Source organism: Rhea pennata, chromosome 5 (genome assembly GCF_028389875.1).
Source record: "Rhea pennata isolate bPtePen1 chromosome 5, bPtePen1.pri, whole genome shotgun sequence".
NCBI lineage: Eukaryota > Metazoa > Chordata > Aves > Rheiformes > Rheidae > Rhea > Rhea pennata.
The window spans coordinates 10,058,985-10,082,868 of record NC_084667.1 but is presented as its reverse complement, the minus strand read 5'-3'; the positions used below and the strand labels follow the sequence as shown (position 1 = coordinate 10,082,868).

General features: G+C 34.9%; 1 protein-coding gene across 1 annotated transcript in view; it reads right to left on the bottom strand.

Moving 5' to 3' along the window:
• Window positions 1–12,021, bottom strand: part of RYR3 (ryanodine receptor 3) — a 231,192-nt gene extending 219,171 nt beyond the window's left edge. Inside the window, exon 1 of the mRNA XM_062578097.1 lies at window positions 11,957–12,021. Coding sequence (XP_062434081.1) covers window positions 11,957–12,007 — 51 coding nt within the window. The 5' untranslated portion in view covers window positions 12,008–12,021. The remainder of the gene's footprint in view (window positions 1–11,956) is intronic.
• Window positions 12,022–23,884: the final 11,863 nt, after the last annotated feature.

Sequence of the window (23,884 nt, the reverse complement as noted above, 5' to 3'; positions counted from 1 at the left end):
TTGACTGCAAGAATGCATTACAGAGCTGTCCAGTTACCTGCTTAACTTGCTAAACAGTAGCAGAAAGGTTCTACAGACACCACAGATTACCTATGAGAGAAAATCACTACCGTCTTTTGGCCATCTTCTGTTAAATTTTTTCCCTTCATTTTCTATGCCATGGTGATCCCATTTCACTGTCTAGATTTTTTTTTATTATTTATGATTCTGAACAGTCTTGGTATTGGCAAGGATAGAAAAGGTCGTATTACCACTCTAATTGGCAAGATAGGCCTTATATGCAGACCCTTATTTAGTCAATGATGTTATTTAAACCTAAGGTCAACTTGGAGGGAAGTTGACTTGGGAAGATCCCTGACAAAATAAAAATCACATGTTCAGAGTAAACCTAGAATCTTCTATACTATCACGCTTCCTGAATTTCATATTAATCTTGGTAAGACTATATTTTCTGAAGCAGCTTCTCTAAAAGTTGGTCTTTTTTCAGTAACAAGGCACCAGTGAATACAACTGTACAACTTATTGCTTGCTGCAGCAGTATGACAAGAAATAGAAACAACATTCCAGTTAGGAGTAAAAAGTCATTAATGGCTGTTTGTGTGATTTGCCTGCAGTTAGGCTAGCTATGGCATTCTCAACAAGAATTCTCAAACTGTAGCATTTCAAAGCAAAAATGATCAAAAGTCCAAGAAAAACATTTTCTCTTTCTTTCTGATAAAATTCTTTTCCACAGTAAGGTACATCATAGATATTTTACACCATCAGCTACACTTGAACTGTCCACTTGTGAAAATATAATGTAATCTACTGATAATCTATTTTTTCCCACCTTAAGGAATCTTGCCACCAAACAACACTTGAATGAATAGAAAATATTTAAAAAAGGAAGAACAATCTACCTGTTCAGAAGAAGGATTAAACATGAACAAACATATCAGGTTCTCCCTTTGACTACATTGCTTATGTATACCAGTCACTGAACTGGCTAGAAGTTGCTTATAACTTTTACAGTTTTACAGCATACCTATCAGCATAGTTAACTCGATTAAATATAACTTTGAGCTTATTTTGAAACCTAAACATTATCAATACAATTATTCACTTCCTACTGATTGTAGGAAATAGAATAGATCAAGAAATTAAAATTTATTAATCCCTATTAGCATTTATCCCTATTATGATCAAAGATCAACATGTAGTTCCCCAATTTTGATTAAAAAAAAAAAAAAAAAAGAGAAGACACATTTAAAGACACATTTGGCCAAACGGGCTCAGCACAGATGTCCCTTTGCATCACTTTAAACAGAACGACACACCTGTTGGTATATTTTTCTCACACACTTAAAATTCTTAGTTTTAAATGAGCTGTCCCTTCCTGAAGGAGAGTAATGAGTTTAAACATAGATTTTTGATGATTTCTTTCTTAACAGGCACATAACCAAGGGCCGTAGGTTGTCTTTAATGAATATAATTCAGGCTAACAGATACTGAAGTTGACAGTAGTGCCTGGTGAACATTAAAACAAATTTAATTAACCAAAAAATGTTATTTGGTAAATAATCCTGTAATTAAGGATTGCTCCTTAAGTAGCAATCATTTTAGACACAAAAATCTGCTCTCTAAATGAAAAAAGATGCGTAATATGAAAGCTTTCCAGCTAAGCCACCAATACTATATTGCTTTAAAATACTATATTAGTATGTAGTACTATACTATATAGCAGAAGATGCTATAGCTTTAAAACTGTTCAATACAAAACCTATTGGATTGAGAGGGGAAGGGAACCAAAAGATGCTGTACGATGACCCTATAAAAACTGTGATTACAATCAGATCGTATTCTCACACACGTGTAAAAGAATCTTTTGTCTTGTAAATGTAATTCTTTGGAAAAAGGTTACTCAGTGGAGGAAAAAGAAAGGAGAAGAGGGAAGGGGAAGGGAAAAAAAGACAGCACATACATGCTCAAATCAAAATATTGAATTTTATGCATTTTAAAAGAAGGCCATACTACTAGTTTGCATTATTAATACTGACAGCTTTTCGGAAATGTTTTTTGTCTTTACTTTATTTCTACCAAAAATGTTAACAGTCTGTGCACTAAGCAATTGTAAAATCATTTCCATTCATTATAAAAAAGTTTCAAAATTCTTCAAATAAATGACATTAAGTAGCTTTAAAGGCACCAGATATATAGGTGTTGTAGACATTTTCTACAGAGAGAAAAAAAAAAGAATGTGACAATGCAGAAAATGAACTTCAGAGGGAGTCTTGGGAGACGGAAGTTATTTGGCCTTAAGCATTTTAGTGAACCATCTGAGGCATTCTATTATATACTTTGAGCACGATGATTCTCGTACTGCCTTTTGTATCTGGTATTGCTGATGCCATTTAAAAGCACGTTAAATCTTCCGTGTTTTAAATTAGTTCTGCATCTGCTGCTAAACAGCTGTTTCAAATCCCTGAGTTAAAGCTCTATTACCTGTAAAGGCAATTTTTAAAGGATTTTATGTTGCATCTCTTGTGACTCCTCTGCATTCTATTATTAATGAAGAGAATTCAAATTACTGCATCAGAGCCAAGGAAAGCTGGCTTTATGGTTTTAGGGAAGCTGGTTGAATGCTGAAGTAGCTTAAAATGGGAAAATGTGCAAGATCGAGATGTTTGTTGCGAGTTAAAAACAGACCAGTCAGGCTTGTGCTGGCTAACCTTGTTACTCTTAGTGAGGAAACTGCACTTGGTTCATTGGAGAAAAACCTAGAAGAAGGAAAAAAGCTGATGCTATTACTAAATCTTTATGCTGCTGGATCTGCTGTTTCTTCTATTGACTGGAGCTACCACTCCCAAAGACGAGGTGCCAGAAGCGGCAACAGGGAAGAAGGTTACCTGACCAACAGACTGAGCATCAGCTGAACCAACTTTATCAAGACTGAAACATGATTGAAAACAGATGTGTAATGCCTGACAAACATGTATATGCAGGCATCATACTGCAAGTGGGACATTTATCATTACCAAAAGCAGATAGAGGGGAAGAAGGCAATTTTCTTGTAATTCCTATGTATATCCCAATCTTGAACTACAAGATTGCAGTATCTTTAGATACACTTTGGGGATGTCACGTACTTGCTAGCTGCACTTGAGAATGTTTTTGGAAACAGCACTTTGACATGTTCTGTCAGAACCTGGCACAGTTGGCAGGATAATCTGTGCAGTCTCCACTTATTTACCAGTGACAAACAATGTACCTCTTATGTACCTCTCATTCTAAAAAGAACAATGAGGAATAAACTTTTGTATCTAGTTTCTGCTGGGGGAAAAAAAATCAATTCCAAAAATAACATTTAAGTAATGCAAAACCGACTCCTTGCTTTGACTCACCGGTTTTCTAGAAAGTGATTACGTGCCTTACCCTTTTAGAAGAAAATTATTAGATTGTAAAATTGGACTCTAACACTTCATAGTATGTGTAATTAATATATACTTATTAGCAAGTTAAAACTTCTACCAACAGCAGCTATGGTTGCCTTTCCTACAGGTATCTCTGAACATATTAATCATTTTGGTAATGAAGAAGATTTGCACAAGATTTTACTTGTTCTTCACCCTACGGTAACTGTGACAAAAGCATTGCAAAGAATTATGTAGTTTTGCTAATATAATCTGAAGCTGACAGGAATTAGCACCACTCAAGACTACACACAGCTATTCATATTCTCGCTGTTGTTATATCCTACACAATTTGCTTGGATTGTCCAAGATAACTGATCATTTGCTGTGTGTATAGGAACCTGTATTCTCCAAAGGTGCTTTAACAGGACTAACCCATAGGCATAAGAAATTAGACATTTATCTGGTGACTTAACAACATTAAAAGAAGAATGTTCAAATTAAATTTCTGTATTCAATAGATAAAATATTCCTTGAGGTATATATTAATGATAAAAGTTGTTTTCTTTCTGAATCTTCTGAAGTGTTCTTGTGCTCGCAATTGTTTTCTTAAATTGTGATGATAATTTTACTATCTAGATGTCTGTAATTATCACAGATCCTCACTGTTATTAAGTGCCATATGTACTTCATGAGTAAAATCAGAGAAATACATGACTTTAAAGCAGTGTCCTGTAATTTAATTTAATGTATTTTAAATAATTGTGTTCTAAATGTAGTTTTATTCTTCTCCCTGCTTTCATTTGTCTTAATTTTTGGAATCTGTAACTAATGCACCTAGCAGCATTTAGCTATGTGGTCACAGCACTGTCATGGGAACTAAGAAGTAAGCAATACTCACAGCTGGGTTTCAATATGAATCATACTCAGTTAGCATGGCAAGGGATTAGAAAAAGGCACAGAGATCAGGCAATGCGGTTTCGGCATTCTATAAAACCGTGGGAACATCACTAGCACGCTCACAGTTTATTACCAAAGACAACTCCTGCTCAAATACCAAAAAGCAGGGTTTGAGTAGAGAATAAACCTGCCAGGGGCCATCAGCGAGGTTGGGGGGAGAAGGTGGAATATATGCTCAGAGAGTTAATTTAGGATTTATTGCTTGGTCACAAATCCTATCAAAAGGCTTTTAATTTGCTACGGTTCTGAAGTGAGACTGAAGAGTTTTGCTTGCTTGTCACAAATTCAATGTTATTTCTAAACACAGAGCTACTGCTACAGGCTTGCACTTTTCTGCTGCGGATTTGACAGAGTCAGCAGACCTACACTGTCACTGATCCTACCAGCAAAATTAAAAATAAATAAATAAAGAGTGTGTGTGGGAAGAAAAGCTGTTTAGGAGTTAGGTCTAGTATGACTATATATAATTACATAATCTTATATTATTTTGTAACAATAAACTGTGTTTAGAATATTATAATCCATGCACTGTTGTTTTTTTTTGTTTTGTTTTGTTTTTTTTTTTTTGTTTTGTTTTTTTTTTAAGAGTAGCTTGTGAATCTAAGCTATAGAGAAAAACAGTAGTAAAGTATGATGCTTATTTCAGGTAAAGCAATACTGTTTTGTTTTTAACTGATGTAGACAGCATCAATAGGAATAGGCTTGTAAAACTGCAACTTATTTTGATTCATCAAATATAACATCCCACAGTACCTAATACCGGAAGATGAGAAAAAAATTATGCATGTAACTTCAATGCATGCAGTTAACAGAGAAAAAATCGTTACTACCTTGAGAAAAACTTCCATAGACAGAAAAAGAGAAACACATGTATTCTGATGTGGCTTTAGGTTTTAAAAGATCATTACTTTTAATTCATAATGAAGTATCTCTGAACGATACTGCTCTACTTCCTTACAAGAAAAACTACGCTCATAATCTATTGTATAGATCCACATATAAGAGTAAGAGACACAACAGCAAAAGAAAACATGAAGAGATCAGTGAATCCTATCAGAGAGGTATATCAGCCCCAACAAGAAACCTGTAACCTTAAGACTTTTAGATGTCTGTCCCCAACTCATCTATCCTTCAGCTAATAAAGAAAAGTCAGCTTTCACCTCTGACTGATCAAGTCTTCATCATCCATTGTTACATTTTCGAGCAAATACATTTGCCTTTTATCCTGTACTGCCCTTTTAACAAATACATTCATCCCACCAACATTCACTCAGCAATTTCATTTCCTCAGAATCTTTAGCAAAGCTTTCTTTTTCCCCTGACACCAGGAAGTCTACTTTACAATTGTTTCTGTAATTAGCATGCAGAAACAAGTACCTAACAACATGCTGAATATCATTTTGCTGTCTTCTTTTTTATAGTCCCTCCATGCATTTCTCTTACCTTTTTTCTTATTTTTACTTGTAAGCTTTTAGGGACACAAACATTCATTTGTTCTGTACTTGCACCAAAAGCTGAGAATAGACCTCAAGATCCTAACTCCATAAGCCTGTATTAACCTGAGAAAATAAGAAATCAGATCCAAGCATATTAAGCCAAATCATACAAAGTTCTACGAATTTACAATGCAATTATGACTACATCACTTTCCCATCTTTTCTCAGAAGTAGCTGTAAAATTCCAACCATTAAATAAATTTCAAGGTATTTTCATTACATTAAACAAACTACTTAGGTGTCTCCCTTCCTACCTAAAAATGGTGCAGCTTTCCCAAAGAACTAATCCCTGCCTAAAGCCTGAAATAGCTGCTTAATAATAATATTTCACCCTGAAAGAAAAACAATTGTTATGAATGATTTGAACGATTTAATTTTTATATACATATGAAGCCTCTACGCCAGTGTTCACACAGCTAAGACCAGATACAATCTGAAGGCATGATCGTCATGTTTATAATATAGTAGAACATTTTCCAAAAATTCTGCCTTGAAAGGAGGTTACAGTGAATTGCAGAAGAACTTGTCTTTATTCCATCAAAAATGATGACTGACACTGCACTACAGCATATGAAGCACTCTATCAGCATCAGAAATTTTGTTATGTTGCCAGTCATATCTTTCTTCAAATATTACCCAGACCTTTGGCAAGAAAATTCTCCTCGGCAAAAAATGAGTATAAGTTTTTTGAATTCTGCTGATAGTGGCAAACTGCAAACCTACTCATTAAGTCTGAAACACTCGGAGAGAGTAAAAACAGTAATTCAATGGGTGAAACAGGATCAGACTGGATCAAATCTGTTTACAAAGGATGCTGAGCTTTTTGCAGCTTAACTCAGGAAACGTTAATAAATTTAAGTATGATTTTCATGTCAGAAATCAATAGAAGAGACAAGAGTAGTGATTATAAGTAGCTATACTGGTGATAAACTAATGTTTTAGAGGCAAAACCAAATGTAACTGAAGGGAGATTTTTTGAGGTAGAGTGGAAGAGAAATGTAAGAATTTAAAGTTTTTTTTTTCTTTTTCTTGTACCCAGGACTATTATATAATTGTTAAAAATTGCGGCAACAAGAATAGAAATGAGAGATTTAATGCAGAGAGCTAGATAAATAAATAAATAGATAAACTTCTAATTCAAAATTCATTTACGCTCCTAATACACACCAGTCTTTAGAGGTAATTCAAGGTTTACACCATTCTTCATTTCTTTCTACTCTTTTCCTAAGACAAAATGACAGATTGAAGGACCACTACTATAACACTCTAAAAAGCAGTACATCTCAGTTTACTGAAACAAAATGTCCTTATTAATTTAAGGACAATACTGTAGAACACATTCTGCTATTCAAGCATCATGTGGGACCTGTATAAGGAGTTTGGGGAAAATTCTGTTGATCCGATCTCATGGCATTCCTTCACCTTTGTGACTTTTACTATACACAATATTCTATATCCCTTGTATATAATCTCATGTGCAACTCATTGAAAATATGAAAACAAAAACTTTCATATTTTCCCAGTATTGTAATTAACCACTGCTAAAAACATCTCCTTAGGAAGATCTTCCAACACTGTCCAACACTTAATAATTTATCCAATATATTTATCTGGCTAATAAACTGTGAGTGATTACTCTCCATAATACTGAATCAAGCCCCAAAGAGCTGTGCTAAAAACTTGAAAAAGAGTATCATCAGGTGTGGCACCCAGTTATTAGAATCATCCATAGGATACAAAGTTGCTCTGTGAGATGAATCATTTCAACATTTCTGCTTTACACTTACTTGGTTTATCACTAGGGATACATCACTAGCAACACAGATTTGATAAAACAACATATGGTAGGAGCATCTAAAGAACTGCCTTTATGCAATATTAATGCAGAGTAAACTGCGATGTTTTACTACCTGCCTTAAAATTAAAAAATAATAATAATAGCAAGATGTGGCCACTTTTTATATTTATGAATATTTGGCTATAGTGAAAACAATGAAATAATCTAATTCTTACCACACAAACTCAAACTATTCATACTGTAAAATTAATATTGAAATAACTCCCAATCTCCTCTGTAGCATCTTGATAGTAGAGGAGCTCATTTTTAATCAATGTGGACAGGAAAATGTATTTGCATGTTTATAAACATGTATAAGCCATCCAACTCTCTTGATTCTGACTCACAATTTAACACCCAAATGATAAAAAAAAATACCTAAAAAAAAAAATCTATAAATGAGCTGTGTAAATTCATGAACACATGAACCAGGTCTTGAAAAAAATTAATCTGGTTTTCGCTTAACGGGAACATCAAAAAAAAAAAAAAAAAAAAAGAGAGAGAAAGTAAAACACTACTGTTTCTTTCAAATATGTTTCTTTCAAATATAGTTAGTAGCTATATTCAGTCTAGAACAGAAGACAGTTTCCTACTCCTACCTGTAAATTTTTAGATAATGACAGGATATGCCCATCAGTACTTAAAATTAGGTCACTGAGATAAGCACTTAAAGGAGCAAAAGTCAACAGAGAAGCATCAAACATTATTAAGGATGCTGTTTTTAATCACTCAGAGCAAAGGAGAATTTGTAAGCAGCTGAGTAGAGAATCACGCATATGCAGACACATACAAAAATGCAGACACACACATTCGTATCCATAAACATAAACACACACTCTGTTCATATAAAGCAGGGCAAAACTTTCCTGACTAATATGTTAATGTGACTAATGTGACTAAAAAATAGTAATTTGGATTAAATCTGGAAACACTCTAATATGATGAATTTCAGAAAAATAACACTGTAGTATGGCTATTAGCCAACGTTACCACCATAATAACTCTGAGATGGAAAGTTACTTCAGTATGCTTCATTACAAGTATCTGTAAGCTGTTCCTCTACACTGGAGGGGCTTGATACACTCTCATATCAAGTTTTCCATCATCAAGTGACTGTGCAGATATTTCTGATAGAGAAAGTGCTGCATGTTCCAAGACATTACCTCATATTTGATTAATTTGGCAGCAGTGAGAATGACAAAGAATTTCAGAATATATTCCAGAGAGCAGAGGACTCTGTCAATTTTAATCACAAAGCAAAGTTAAAGAAGCTGTGAGAGTGCTTTACACTCACTACCCACATTGCCAAGGGTAACAGGGTCCTCTCCGCATCCCTCAGCACATTAACTGAAATGGCACAGCTTAACGTATTTACTTTTCTCATCTAACGCATAGAAATATGCTACCATCAAAAATTTCTCACGTATTCACAACAAAGCAAGAAGTAATAAACAAAAGACAGGAGGAAAGTCACCTAAACAACAAATGCTACTAGGGCAGGAGGAATGTCACTGTTGCATGCCACATACAGGTAACCACATAACAAATGCTTTACTTCTCCCTTCCAAACACAGAAGACAAAATGTGGCGCATACATACACTAAATAACCAGAGTCAAAACTGGATGAAAGCCATCAACAGAAAACTAACACTGAAACAATTCCAAGTATTATTATAATATGAAAACTTCCCAAAAAAAACCTCAACTAACGGACACAGCAGCAGTATAAAGAAAATGCTTGTGTGTGCGTGTGCACACGCATGTCTGTACTTGCATATATTCACCCTGAATTTACAGGCCAGGGAAAAAAATGAAGAAAGGGATTTACACTGCATTAGCAAAATCTTCCTTCAAATTCCATCACTGCTGCACATAAAGACTTGCAAAAGCTTTGGGACTTGCTTCAAGCGAGCACCAAACACACACACTAGTACATTAGTGATGACAGTAAAAATGTTCTTGCCCTGAAAAGCTTGCCATCAAAGTGGTCACAAGTTTGTTGCCCCCTACAAGGGAAGACAAGTATCATTTTTATGTGTTCCTAGTCCTTCTACGTGGCCAGAAAGGCTAAAAAAATCATACACAAAACTATGTAATAACTTAGACATGGAAGTTAAAAAACAACACTGAAATGGTGGACAAAGGGAAAGGTTTCCTTTAAGGAAGAAAAAGGAATTTTATTAAACTCTTAAGAGTTAATACTCCTGCTCCTTGAAAAACATGCTATAGGTTATTTTTGGATCAAAAGAGATTTATCTTGGTTTATATCTCACCAAGAAAGAGTTATATCTGGGAGTAAAGCAGCCTCTATAACATCCTGCAACACTTCTTCCTGTGGACTCAAAAATAAGAACACTAAGATCAATAATTTCCTAAGATTTAACTACACAAGTCTCGGGAACACTCACTAGCGAACCAAATTCTCCAAAAAAAAACATTTTGATCTGAGGAAGACCCTGAATGATCAACAATAATGCTAGAGGAATATTAAAGAGCTATTTACTATACTTCATATTGTATGTACAAACATAGTGTTTATGCAGCAGTAAAATCTATAAACAATGTAAGTCCTTAAAGCTTCCATCACTGTAGCACCAGTACCTTATAAAAGGTTCCTTTCTCAGTGTATCGTGAAATGAGAATTGATCTCTTCTCCATGAGGTGAAGGAACTTGTATGGAGAGGAAACAGCAATACTGTATTTACTCTATTACTGTATGTCTGCTCATAGCAACAAGAAGCTGGGGCTTCCAAGAGAAAAATCTAGCTTGCTTTTTTTTACCACAGAAGAGTATTTCCTAACACCAAGTAGAAGAAACACTCCTGTATGGTTTCAGTCCCCCCTTCCTTTTTTGGCCCTCCACCTCTATTTAGCACCTTATTCTCACTGTTGGAAAGAAGTGCAATGGAGTTCTACAAGCTTGAGAATGAGCTGCAGCAGGAACTGCTATCTCACGTAGCATAAACAGGCTATCTATAAAGAGGCAAGGCTCCTCACTCCATCATTAAGGAAGACTGCTCTGTCAAATCAACATCTTAGAAAGTGAAAAGATGAAGGACATTGATTCTCTGTTCTCAGATGAACAGAGCTTTAACTGCTTCCAAAGACTGAGTAATCTACTAAGTTTTATAAAACAGATTCTTCTGAAAGTGGAGTTGGGGGAAGGGATGTAGAAAAGGATTCTTCACTGTAGTTATCCGTGCTTTCCATCATGAACTTCTCACAAGCTTAAAAGCGCCAATGACACTTCATCACACCTGAACAGTTTACATAAGCAGAAGCAGCCACCACCACTCTCCACCCTTCTATTCCCCCATCTCAGGGATCAAGCTTGCAATTTCCTACTTTGGGCAACTTAGCATATTTTATTTTGGAAATCTATCCTTCTAAAGTTGTATCAGCTCTAAAGGAGATTGCTTCTGAAACATTTTTCAGTAAAGATGGTATGGGAGAAGACAGAATACCCATAGCAACAGCAATTTTTCCATGCTACTTACACTGAAACATACTAGTCTCACAGGGTAAAAATAATGAGAGAGAGAAGAGATGACAAATATAAAAGATCTTAACCTCTCCCCATAAGTTACTGCATGAACAGTACTTGCTTAGAAGTTCAAATTGGTCGTCAGATTTGCATAAAGCTTTAAGAAAGAACAGTGCAAGGGCTCTATAGAAAATTACACCAAGTTAAAGCTATTTCACTAATTAACATCCTTTCGTAGAGGAACGCTTCTCCTTTTAAAATAAATCTCTTTTAAACACAGAAAACATCCCAGGACATTTGTAGAGCCCCCAGTTCCATATCTGTTGGTATCCCCTACACACAAATGTGCTTCTGTGTGCATGGTTATTGGAAAGGGTCATCAAGGGCTTGCTTGGTTTATTCATCATTTTAAGGCTTTCTTATTTGCAAAGCCTCTGTTAATGTCAGTGAAACCTAACCTAGCAGAAGTTTCAGAGGTCAGATATTTGGCACGCTACATTTAGCAACCCAAGTACAAAGTTGACGAGGACGCTTCAAACACAGGGGATTACAGCGGAAATAGGTCTCCTTATACCAAATCAGTTATTGAGCAGATTCAAGGAAGAACACATTGAGACCGCCTGATGCTACTAAAGCTCATCTTCTTGCTTTATTTTTTTCCACAGACTAAATCAATTCCCCCATTCAGCAAAGCTCAACACAGAATAACACTTTAATACAATAGAGATGGACTAGACACAAGACATAATAAAAACATGTACTAGGTGACCTAGAAAAGCAGATACTTACAGTTCGTAGGAACTGTATTTCATCTTCCCCTCCTTCACCCCCTTCAGCCATGGCTCTTGAGGAGTCAGCTCTGCTAAGACTCCGATTGCCTCCACCAGCAGCTCACTGCACTCGGTACAGCTCCTCTTCTCCTATCAGTATTAGCATATAGCTAATCCACAGCCATATAGGGAGCTCAGCTAACTCCACTGCACTGCAGACTGTCAGTCAACCCCCTCACTGCCAGAACCAACTGTGCTGCTTTTTCAGCTCCTAGCAGGCAAATGCTTTCCTTTTCTCTCTCTACTCCTCATCCTAGAGGAAAAATCTACTGTTAAGGTATTGCAGGAAACATTATACGCATCACTTTTTTTTCTTCCCTCTGGCAGACAATGTCTGCCTACAGCAGCAATAACAGTGAAGTGTTAATAAAAACACTGCTCACATTTTCACATATCAAGGTTCCCAATTTTGCACTGAAATCTATCAAATTCAGTAAATCTGAACCTATTGATTTCTGCAGCAGAAGAATATGAATCGGATGATCATACAACAAGCCGGTTTTGACAGCAGATATTTTCAGCTTGTTTACAATAACTTCCGTTTCTTGCTTCTCTGCATAAGCAGCTGCAAATCAAATTTCCAGGATGACTTACTGATCTGAACCTACTATCAATAGTTATTTGTGCTATCATTTTAAATAGCATTTATATGTATACTACAGATAGCAGAGGTTTTATTTGAACCATTTTAAAACTGCACTTGAGTACCTAATGCATGCATGATCGTACAAAATTTAGTTCAAAATGTATAAACTACACTAACATTAAAATAAAACTTAAAATAACTTTAAATTCAAGTTAAATAATGTAGCAATCTTCATTAATAATAGATTTCTTGTTATCACTTCAACGTTAGCAAGCGATTAAAAAAAACCCAATAGATCATCTCCAGGATTCAATTTAAGGTCCCACAGTCCAAATTTGAGGAAGGGAGAAAAACAGAAAGCATGCAAAGAAAAGAAAGGAGGAGTAAGCAGTAAGGAGGCTTTAGCCAGCCAATTTACTACATAATCCTGTACCTTGTGACAAGGTTGCAGTCACAGCCTACCCATAAATTCCTTCCCAATAATCCTCATCCAAAATTTGTGCTGTCCAAACTTACAGGGACACAAGCCTTCACAAAAACACTGAATGTATACTACACCTTCTTCCAAGTTAGCTAAAGCACGCTTCTGCTTTACAAATGAGAAATAGAAACATATAGGTAAAAAGAGAATAACTTTCTTGAAGTCACATTGGACAAGCGAGGCACAGTCAAAACTGAAAGCAGTCCACAAGCCAATACATTTATGTACAACTGTCCACTTCTACAAATTACATGAAGTTCATTAAAAAAAAAAAAAAAAAAAAAAAAAAGGAAAAATCTTGTAGTATGTTGATATTTCTTTAATTAAACATACCTACAAGCCAAACACCGAGATGTCCTATAGTTTCTCACCTTCAAGAAAAACTTTTTGAAAAACGTTCCATCTCATTTTCTCTCTTACTAACCAGAGGAAAAAAAAATACTAACAATCTCACCAAAAAGCCATAGGCAATTTCAGGGCCAAAGGCAACTCAGGAGCTTCTGACTTGATCCCCCAAAGCCTCTAACTGATTTGATCACAGAGGCTAGCCAGTGCCTGGCAAATCTCCCCCACACACATCCCCCAGCAGATTCTGTCTGCTGTTGTGAGCCAGAAAAAGGAATTCTGTAAAAAAGCAATGTGGCTGAAAAAAAAAGAAATAGATGTACTGAATCTGTTTTTTTTTTTTTTTTTTGTTACTTCAGCCACCTTTGAATGAATGTTTATCTCTTTCCTCATTAGTATAAAAAGCAAACCTCCGCAGATACTCCTTTGAGTTCTAGAAGGTAGGTACCCCAGAAAAATTCAACTGAAGGAACCGGGGAAATATCTTACCTAGAAATCAAAGCAAGGCACTATTTTTAATTGAAAAACAGATCAGTTACAGAGGTCTATAAATAACACATGCTTATCTGTACATTTACAGTGTGAATTTGGTACATATATTTCATATCAGAAAAGTTTACATGCATAGGTTTTGTGTGGTCTCACACCACATCCTATTAGACACCCCATTTTACACTGAAAGATCATGAACAAAAAAATACTCCAAAGCCTGAGAAAATAGTATATGTAAGACCAAACACTGGCTAAAAGATTTCACTTTTTATAGAGACTGCTCTGTTTCTTTCACACACGCCCAAATAAACCATCTATGTTATATGGTACATATGTTGGTCCAGTTTATTTCATTTACTAAAATAAGAATTCTGCATTGTAAGTTATCAACATTCAGAGCTCCATTCTACTTCCACTCAAACGGAGAAGAAACAAAGGTCATCTCTTCAAAATGTTCTCCTTTTATTTTGGAATATTCCATACAAAATGTTTCACATGGATCCCTCTTTAATGTACTTCCTGAGTAAAACACTACTAAAATTTACATCATATTTATTTCTATATATGTATATATATACACACATATATATACTTGTATTTTCTAATAAAGTACCCATGAAGGCTATTGTTTTTCCACTGAATCAATATGCCAGGATTTTACTTAGTATTTTAACACCAAAAGCATATGGAAAAACGAATATTGATCGTTCCTCTAGCACTGTAACAGACAGCATACAACACAGCTAAAATTCTGACTCAAATTCTATCAGCAGGAGGTTTTTTTGGCTTTGCAAATCCCTCTATTTTTCTTTGTTTTAAATTCATTTCTACAAAGTAGCCAATGCACTGTTACGGCAAGCAATTGCCAACCCCAGCAGGTGAAGTATCTTGGTTAAATTTCATGTTTTTTAAATTTACAAGTGAACCGCAAAGCCATTTCAGACTGCCTGTGTTCCTTAGCTTTGTTCTGCTTGATATTAGGCCTACATGTTTATTAATATATTCAATTGCTTTAACATAATGAAATTTATGGTCTCCTCAAGAAGCCGCAGCTGTCAGTTTTTTCAAGCTTTCCCCAATACTCTATGATACATGACCGAGATATAGCTGTTGCACTGAATCAACAGTCTTATCTACACAAAATACAATGCTTTGCATTTCCAACTTCATAATACTAATTTACCTTTTTGTTTTCTTCATGTATGGAAGCTACGATTACTTCAGGGCACTGTAGTTTTAGTAAGTCAATCTGAAACAAAGTTTCATTACAATTAAGTTTTATTTAGAAACTACCTGTTTTCCTGTAAAAAAGGAATATCTGACTCTAACTCATCTTTCGCCATGTATATATTATGTTTTTAGAAGACTGGCTTACACTACTAGTCAAAGACTGATCAAAAAAAAAAAATTAACCCAAGACATTTACAATACTCATAACAGTAAGTATATATATGGTGACATTTTCAAAGGTGGGGTAACATCAGTTACCTAAGTGTCCACAGAGTGAATATTCAAAATAGTGTTCTCCACCGATAACACAGTGTAAATGCTAAGATCTAAATGCTGTTTAAAGAGGTCCTATGCACTAACTTGTAATTTTACCTATAAAGGTTTTATTTGCTACTCAGAATCAAGTACTTCAAGAAAATCAGTTCTTCAAGAAAAATCTGAAGTGCATTAGGACTTTTGAAGTAAGACCTTAAATAACATATACAATCACTTTATCTTTTGACCTCAAGAAGTTCATTGAGCTTATTTGAAGCTATAATGAAATACGTAGCAACTCTAAGATAATAAAAAAATAACTGATGTGTTATGAGGCTTCTTGGGGAGACGGTGAGAGGTATTCAATGAGAAGGGGATCTATAAACCCTCTGAATTTCAAAAAGAAAAACACATGGCTGGATTGCACTCATAAGATCAAATTCAGCAACCAGTACTTTTAATCAAGACCCATATTCATGAGACACTTTCAAGCTGAATGTGAATGCATCAGAATTCTTAATATAGAAGCTGTGTGTGCTTCACTCCAATATGACAGAAAACTAAATGAACTTTTATCTAAACTCTAATATTAAACATATACCACACTTTCATCTGTTACACTTTCTTAGAATCAAAGCTAGGAATAACTGAGAAAAGAAATCATAATTTTTATAGGTAACTCAGCTGCTGGAAACTGAGTATAATAATAGTGTTTTAGCTTAATTTTGGAGAATCATCTCAGTACTTGAAATGTTTTGTTCAACTTAAATTAATGCACTAATAAAAAAAACACTGCATGAGGACAGAATATTGCTATTATACACTTTCCACGACTTTTATGTTTCTGTATCATAAATATTGCCACAGTATTTTTCATTCATGGTCAACACTTTCTGTGCCTAAAATGAGCAGATAACTCCATATAATCTTCCCAGGGTCCTCATACACCAAAACTGCCCTGCATTCTTTAAGCTCCATGTAAATATAAGGAGATTTACATACAAATTTTAAAAAGCCATTAGAGGAAACAATACATGAAATTAAGAACTTCACAAAGAAATAATCAGATATGCTATGCTGGCCATGCCAGTCTGTGCTGTGTGTAAGAGAGCCAACTACTTGCCTAGTTCACAAACACAAGCGCTTACTAGAAGTTAATGACATTCACAGTACACAGAACTGCCCTGTGAATTTGCACTTAAAGACACTTATTTATGCACTTAACACACTTATTTTTTTAATGTATTTTAGAGGAATTAGATTTATTACAATTCACAGTATAAATGCAGGATCTTAGAAAGTCAGCATGAGGAATGCATTGATCAGAAGGTTCTTAGTTTGTGCAACAAAGCAAGAATGGTTTTCTTCATTTACACGTATTTCTAAGGCTCATCTACATTTTTGCCTGGTTTTTTTTCCAAACCAATTTTTCAACACTTTACACATATCCTAATTGTTAAGCCTTTCTTGTGTAACATAGTTTCATTTTATCTTTAAAACTAGGTAATCTGATAAAATTATTTATAAATACAGAAGGAATGAAACGTACTGTAATGTTACAGAATCCATAGCATAGTTACAGCCATAAGGCCTAACTCAGTGAATTTCCAAACTTTAACACTACTTTATTGAAGATGAGGAAAAGACAGTACCTCAGAACAGATGCTCCAAAGTCATGAAGACCAGGATTATATACCAAGGCAAGCTGTAGACTCTTGCTGAACTCAACAATTCCTCATAAATGAATTCCTTTTAACTACTATTCCTAATATAGGACCATTCTAGATGGAAAAGTTTCAGGTACAAAGACAACATTGAACTATAAGAGAAACAATGTAATTGTCCTAAGCAATATAAGCTATAAATAGCTAACAGAATGGCCTACATAAAGTTTTCAATCTAGTTTCAAGTTAAACTCATTTTCATTCAATTTGAAATAGAATAGTTAGACAACATAAACTAAATATACTTTTAATGGTACCAAAATAAAATTGTTCGAAAGGTCTGTGTCAAATGTCCTCTGAAACAGGTAGTTTCTAAATAAAACTTAATTGTAATGAATATTTAGCCTGCCAATCAGAAGTGTCAGAAGTTCCCTTCTCTTTGGCTAATTCTTCAGCACTGCAATCTGTGAGAGCTGCATTTCAAGATTTAGAAACAGATTCAGTTCTTACTCCCCTTGAATGAAGGCACACTTCATAACTCTGATGTATTCTTGATGTGACATCTCCTTTTTACATTTGTCATACGGCAACACAGCAGCTTAAATTATCTCACCAATACACATTATTACAATTAAGTTTTACAACTTAAAACAGCACCCTTCTGCAGTCTCAGTTACTTTAAATTTTTGAGTTTCCTAATTCAAATATTCTTCTCATTTCCTCAGAGTGGATGAATTCTATCAGGTCTCTGCAACAGAGATTATTCAGAATGATTTGACTTACTATGATCCTTTAATTAGACCTTTTAATTTAAAAAGAAAATAATATCAAAAAGTTATTGTGGTACTATAAGACTGACCTGCTTGGTATCTGGAAATAGAACTATCAAAAATATTTTTCTATAATATTCTTTGATAGTAGAACATGGAATTGTATTTATGCTGACTGCTGGGAGACTGATAACCCCATTGGCAGGAAGAAAAATGCTGGTTGCACTCTTCAGATCTGAGAAAGATCAGGAAGAGATCTCAGTTGAGCATGCAAACAGCTAAGAATCTCTTAGATCAAGTGAAATCCAATTTATTCAATTCTCAGAAAACACATACAATTCTCTTACTAGTGGAAACAGAAACCATAAAAAAAGGACAAGAAAATAAATTAAAAAAAAGTTACAATAGAAAACATCTTTATAATGCTACCCTTTTTATCAATTCACATCCACTAAGTCCAAAAGGTTGTGTTAGATGGCCATCTGGTGGTATAGGTGAAAAAAAAAATCTGTACTGCTAAGCATAACCATTTACATATTATTTTAACATAAGATACTAGGAGTCTTATTCCCAATTCTAGCTAACATACATTTATAACTAGTCTACAATGCTACGGATGTTGATGTTGCATCATCTTCTGCTTTCTTTAAAAAAGGAAAAAGGGAATCTCATAAGTTCCTTACTAAACTAAAAATGCTAACATAGGAGCATGACATTCATTTTCCAGAAATGCTGTTACTCCAATCCCAGTCGACGTAAGTCTATCAAAACAAAGCTCCTCTACACCTCTCCAAAAACTCCAGTTCTAGACACCACAAGCTGAGCTCACAAACTCTAACAGACATAAACTGATAGATGCATCTACTGTTTTGCCGTAACTTTCAACTCAATTCCCAAATGTTTTGTAGTACCAGTAGTAACACTGTTTTTACACAAGGCACTATTCTCACACAGAACAGGAATAAAAACAAACAAAAAATACACCACAGTGCTATGTATTTCCCCCCAAAATTCAGTAAGTGAATGGGAAAACATATTTCATTTGAACTTCACAGAGAGATCTAATTTAGACTGGCTGCTTAAAGCTGAGACTCAGAGATGCATGTAATTTAGGATTTACATGGCGTAAAACACAGGGACTGTGAATTTTGGTTGAGTAGAATAAGAATTTAATTAATTAATTATAGTAAGCATGTAGGAATGATGGATTTTGGTGTCTTGAACAAACTTGTAAGGTATGAGCAGATTACCTCTGTGAAAACAAAAGGCACTTCCGAACTTGAAATGACAATACCACCAAATTTCACGTTTCTGATACAAACTCCAATCTACTAAGTTTTTTGTTCATTTATAAGGACAGAACTGTGTGTTTTATTGCTTGCTTGCTTTATCCTAGAAGTGTCAAATATTCCCCAAAATCTCAACCATCTAGCATGGATTGAGCATAAAAGTTTCAGCACTAAACTTCTGTTCAGATTCTATAAGCATCTGAATATGCTTATACTGTTTTAATGAAGAATTAGGAAACTTTAATGAGGGATTTTCAATGTTTTGAACCAAGTTCACTGAAATAAATGATAATTTTAGAGAAATGCCTAGGGCAACACATTATGAACAAGCTGGAGTTTAAGCCAAAAAAAAAAAAAAAAAGAGGCAGATCAGTAAATAGAGAATTGCACTAATTCAGTTCTGTGGTAACAAAAGCACAGTTAGCTACTTTAAAACACGACTAAGACAGAAAGAAGTTTCTACGTAGCAATGCTGAGTAGCTGGCTATCCCAAATACAGAGTACTGGCATGAATTACGTGGTCAGTTATCAGAACACAGCATGACAGACAGAAGAGTCAACAGCAGTTACTGTTATTTCTCTTGTATTTGCTCACCTAAAGATGATAACTATAAAATGCCAAGACTGTATCAACTATCTATCAACTATAGTATTGCAATTGTAAGAATACTTAACTACAAAAGCATTGAGGAATTTAGAGAACTATCCACAAGTCCACTGTGATTGCCTCCAATATGTTTACTATAATTCTTTTAATCCTATCAGCTGAACACAAACACATTATGTATACACAATGTTTTGTATTCAGCTGTATTGTTCAGTCATAAATGACAAAGTAAGTCTCCCAATACTGTTTTGAACTTCCACTGAGAAAACTGTACAAGCAGTCTGCACTGGATTTACTGTGCTTTCAGATTTAAATTTCTTTCCTCTGAGCTTCTTCTACACAAATATTGAATTTATATATATATAACCACATCATAGGAAATAATTTATTAATCCACAGTATTAAATGCCACTGAACATTTCAGTATTCACCCTCCTCTAAGGAGAATTAATTGTGTGTTCATATACACTTTGACTTATAGAAGACACAAATTATGCTCTTCTATTGAAAATATAGAGCATTTGTATTCATCTCATATTTTCTATTGATGTTACTCCAGCAGACAGTAAGCCAGTTCAGCTACTTTCAGAACACATAGTAATGCAGAAATTACAGTCTAAGAATACATAGGTTCTAATACAAAAATCTCTGTAGCTCAAATTAATTCTAGTCAAGTGCTAATTCCCCTTCTGAGCATTTTCATGAAGGTCAGTGGTGACAGGGACTGAAGGAACTAGAGCAATTTATATCATCTTTTCATGGCACCCTGAGCTCCCCTACAGTGACACTTACCTTTATATTTTGTTTTGAGGTTTCAGTTCTATCCATTTGTAAACTGGAAAGGAAAAGAGATTAAATCCCAGGTTTCTGGGGCTCCTGCTGCTCATTTCGTACATCTTACTTTTTATTAACTGATGCCTGTACTAATGGCTGTCAACAATTTAGGGGGGGGGGAGTTTTCTACCTGTTCCTCTGAGAACGTAGTTTAAATTCCATATATTAATATTGCTACTTAAAATTATATCCTATAGCAACACACACTGGAGTAATTAAACAGCACCATACCACATGCTTGGTTGTTTGCTTTTAATGATCAAAATTTCACACCAATTACTTCCTTCTTTACTAGAGGAAGGCTACTATAATGTTGAAACAAGCCTAAGAATGCAGAACTTCAATGTTCCCTCGATTCCCTGGCAGCTTTCTTCAGGTCCAACCCTTAGCAGCTTTGCTGGATTGCCTAGTTTCAACTGCTTCAGAACACTATCTCACCAAAAGCCAGCCATGAATTTTGCATGTCATAGTATAAAATTTGACATTATACATTATGCGCTGACCAGCTGTGACTACCAAGAGGGATATAGATACCAATTTATGTAAACACACCTGTATTATTATTTCAACCATCTTTCAGTTGTAATTTTTATTAATCTCTTGTGTCAAAAAAATTCAGATTACTATTAGACTGCAAAGGAACAGATTGATATATGTCCTTTCTGTTCACAAAGAAAAGCATATAAAAATTTAATCTTTGAAATTACATGGAAGACTAACGAAAACTGTTTGCATAAACGTAGATGCAAATTACACTTTCCTTGTGCACAACTAAGTTTCTGTTTTTTAAGTTCTTATCAAATCAATATATTCATTGCTAAGTTTCTAAATTTCTTTAATCGATATCTGCCTTATGGTATGTTACATTTCTATGAAGGTCAAAACTTAAAACTGTCACAATGGTAACATAAATCCTCCTAGAAATATTTTACAACTATAAAGAGAGCTCTGAGTTCTTCATCAGTAAAAATTATAAAGGCCAAAGCAAAAGAATAAGTCTCCCATTAGATTATTTCTGAAGGCGTATCTGAAGAAAAGCTTATGTACGGAGAAACAACATATGTAAGCCATTATTTGAAAAGCAACAAAAGCTTTCTCTCCCCCTTCTTTTTTTAATTTTCAAGAAGGATTTGTAAGACATGGTATCTTCAAAAAGCAAATTCCTTATAACTGTAATGATTTTACAATAATCTAAGCTATTTTAATGCAAAAAAATATATTTGTTTTATGCAATAAATACATCAAAGTCTCTGGAAGGAATGCAGCATTTTGTAACAAAAGAAAATAATAATAATCAAGAACTATAAATTTGATTTGAATACACTATTTATTGAATTCCATCCATGTCATAAGGATCATGAATACTCCTATACAAAAAATGAGTACAATTTTGATTATGAATGACAACATTTAAGCTATGAAATCATATCTTATTTTGAATACTATTTGAAAGCATATCTTCTTTTGGATACTATATAATCTAAAATATTTTACTTATCACTAAGTTACGTGGTATGGAGTCTTACCATGAAAGGTGTTAGGCCTTACCATGCAGATAGCATAGTCTTACTAAGTTAGGATATCCATAATCTTATTCTTATAATCTTATTATAATTATACTAATATATAATAATTAGACTCTATATCATGTAAACTGGTATCATTCCTGGATATAGTAAATATACAACCGTATTTACTCAAATCAGAACCTTTTCAGTTCTAATTAGACCTAAATAAAACGGGACAGCCACATAAATTCAAAATGCATATATTCATATTAGAATTACAAATAAAATTAGTAAGTTAATAGGACTACTAAGTCAAATAAAGGCCCATCCAACTCAGCAGTCTGTGTTTTGGCTTGATATTACTAGTACCAGATAGATGTAAAATTATTTAAATAGGACTTCTGACTTATTCAACAACAATAAAAACCAAACTTATAACCTTTGAGGCTCTAGATTAAACAAAGATGCCTTTTACATTCATACACTAGTAAAAGATAAGAATTAATTGGATACAACAATACATAAATACTGAAGCCGGTAACACTAATGAAGAAAAAGTTATGCAACATCATTGTGCCAATGAAAAACATGTAGACATGGAACACCAAAGAACTGCAATTTTAAATTTAATCTAGCTCACACTACTTTTTAAAGTCATGGTGAAATATTTTTAATTTTACACAACTACATTCAAGTACTACAAAAGTCATTTTAAGGAAATGGAAAGGGATTATTCTGCCTGCATAAAGTACTATGGCAAATTTTGTTTAGCTCGCTCACAGAAATACAGTACACACGTAACTTGCATAATTGGGCCTTCAGCATCAAATACATGGAATCCTTCTGTAATTTAAGTAACATTTCCTCCCTTATGCTTACTTACATAAATACTTGATTCTTCTCCTTACTTTCCACTTTCAACTGCATTTCCTAAATCTAATTGTGGTACACGGGGGTTACCAGATTCTCCAATAACAGCCATCTAGAAGTTAGTTATTTAAGAAGACATATATATATATATATATGTACATATATATATATGTAACAAATCTTGCAAGTACTGTTCAAAGTGCTTTGGCACTTACCTGATCTGAAGGTTGAAAATACAGCAAAAGCAACCCCCCTACACTTCAACAGCACTAGCTTTTTAGTTCCAGCATGCTCCATCACTTCTATCCACTGCTGTTGATACCATCTTGTTCAAATAAACTTTTCTCGCCTGCCTATTTCCCACAATGAAACACTATCATCTTTTCACCCTCACACCCTCCAGTGTTACAAGCGTGAAGCAGGTTTGTGGTATTATCCGTTCTGCCACCTCCATGCAAGCGTTTGCCAATGTCCTGTGCAGTGCTCCGCTTTCTGCCTGCTCCATCTTACTCATCCAGGAGCTCAGTAACTCCCCAAGCGTCACCTCTGCCTCTCTGAACCACCCTCACTTCCCATGTCTGGCCTCTGGAAAGGGGCAGGAAAGCCAGGCTCTCTTCCCACAAGTCTTACTAGCGTTCACTTCTCGCAGCCTCGTACTACCACGCGTGCAGAACCTGTGGGCCCGTTCCACTCTTCCCTTCCACACTCCACCGCTGCTAAGGCGACTCTCATGGGTCAGCCTCATCTTTCCCCAAAGCCCCCAGCACCACTTGCTTTTCCCCAAATCTCCCCTTCTCTGCCACAGCAGCGACCCTCACCCCTTTTCTGTTACCTCATCTCCCACTCACCTTCCTCACTCGAGCACCTTCTTTCTCTTTTCTTCTTCCTTTTCCGTTGTGTTCAGGGGCTTTTAGGACCCTCCCTTCCCGATCCACCAGCACCTCCTGCTGAGCGAG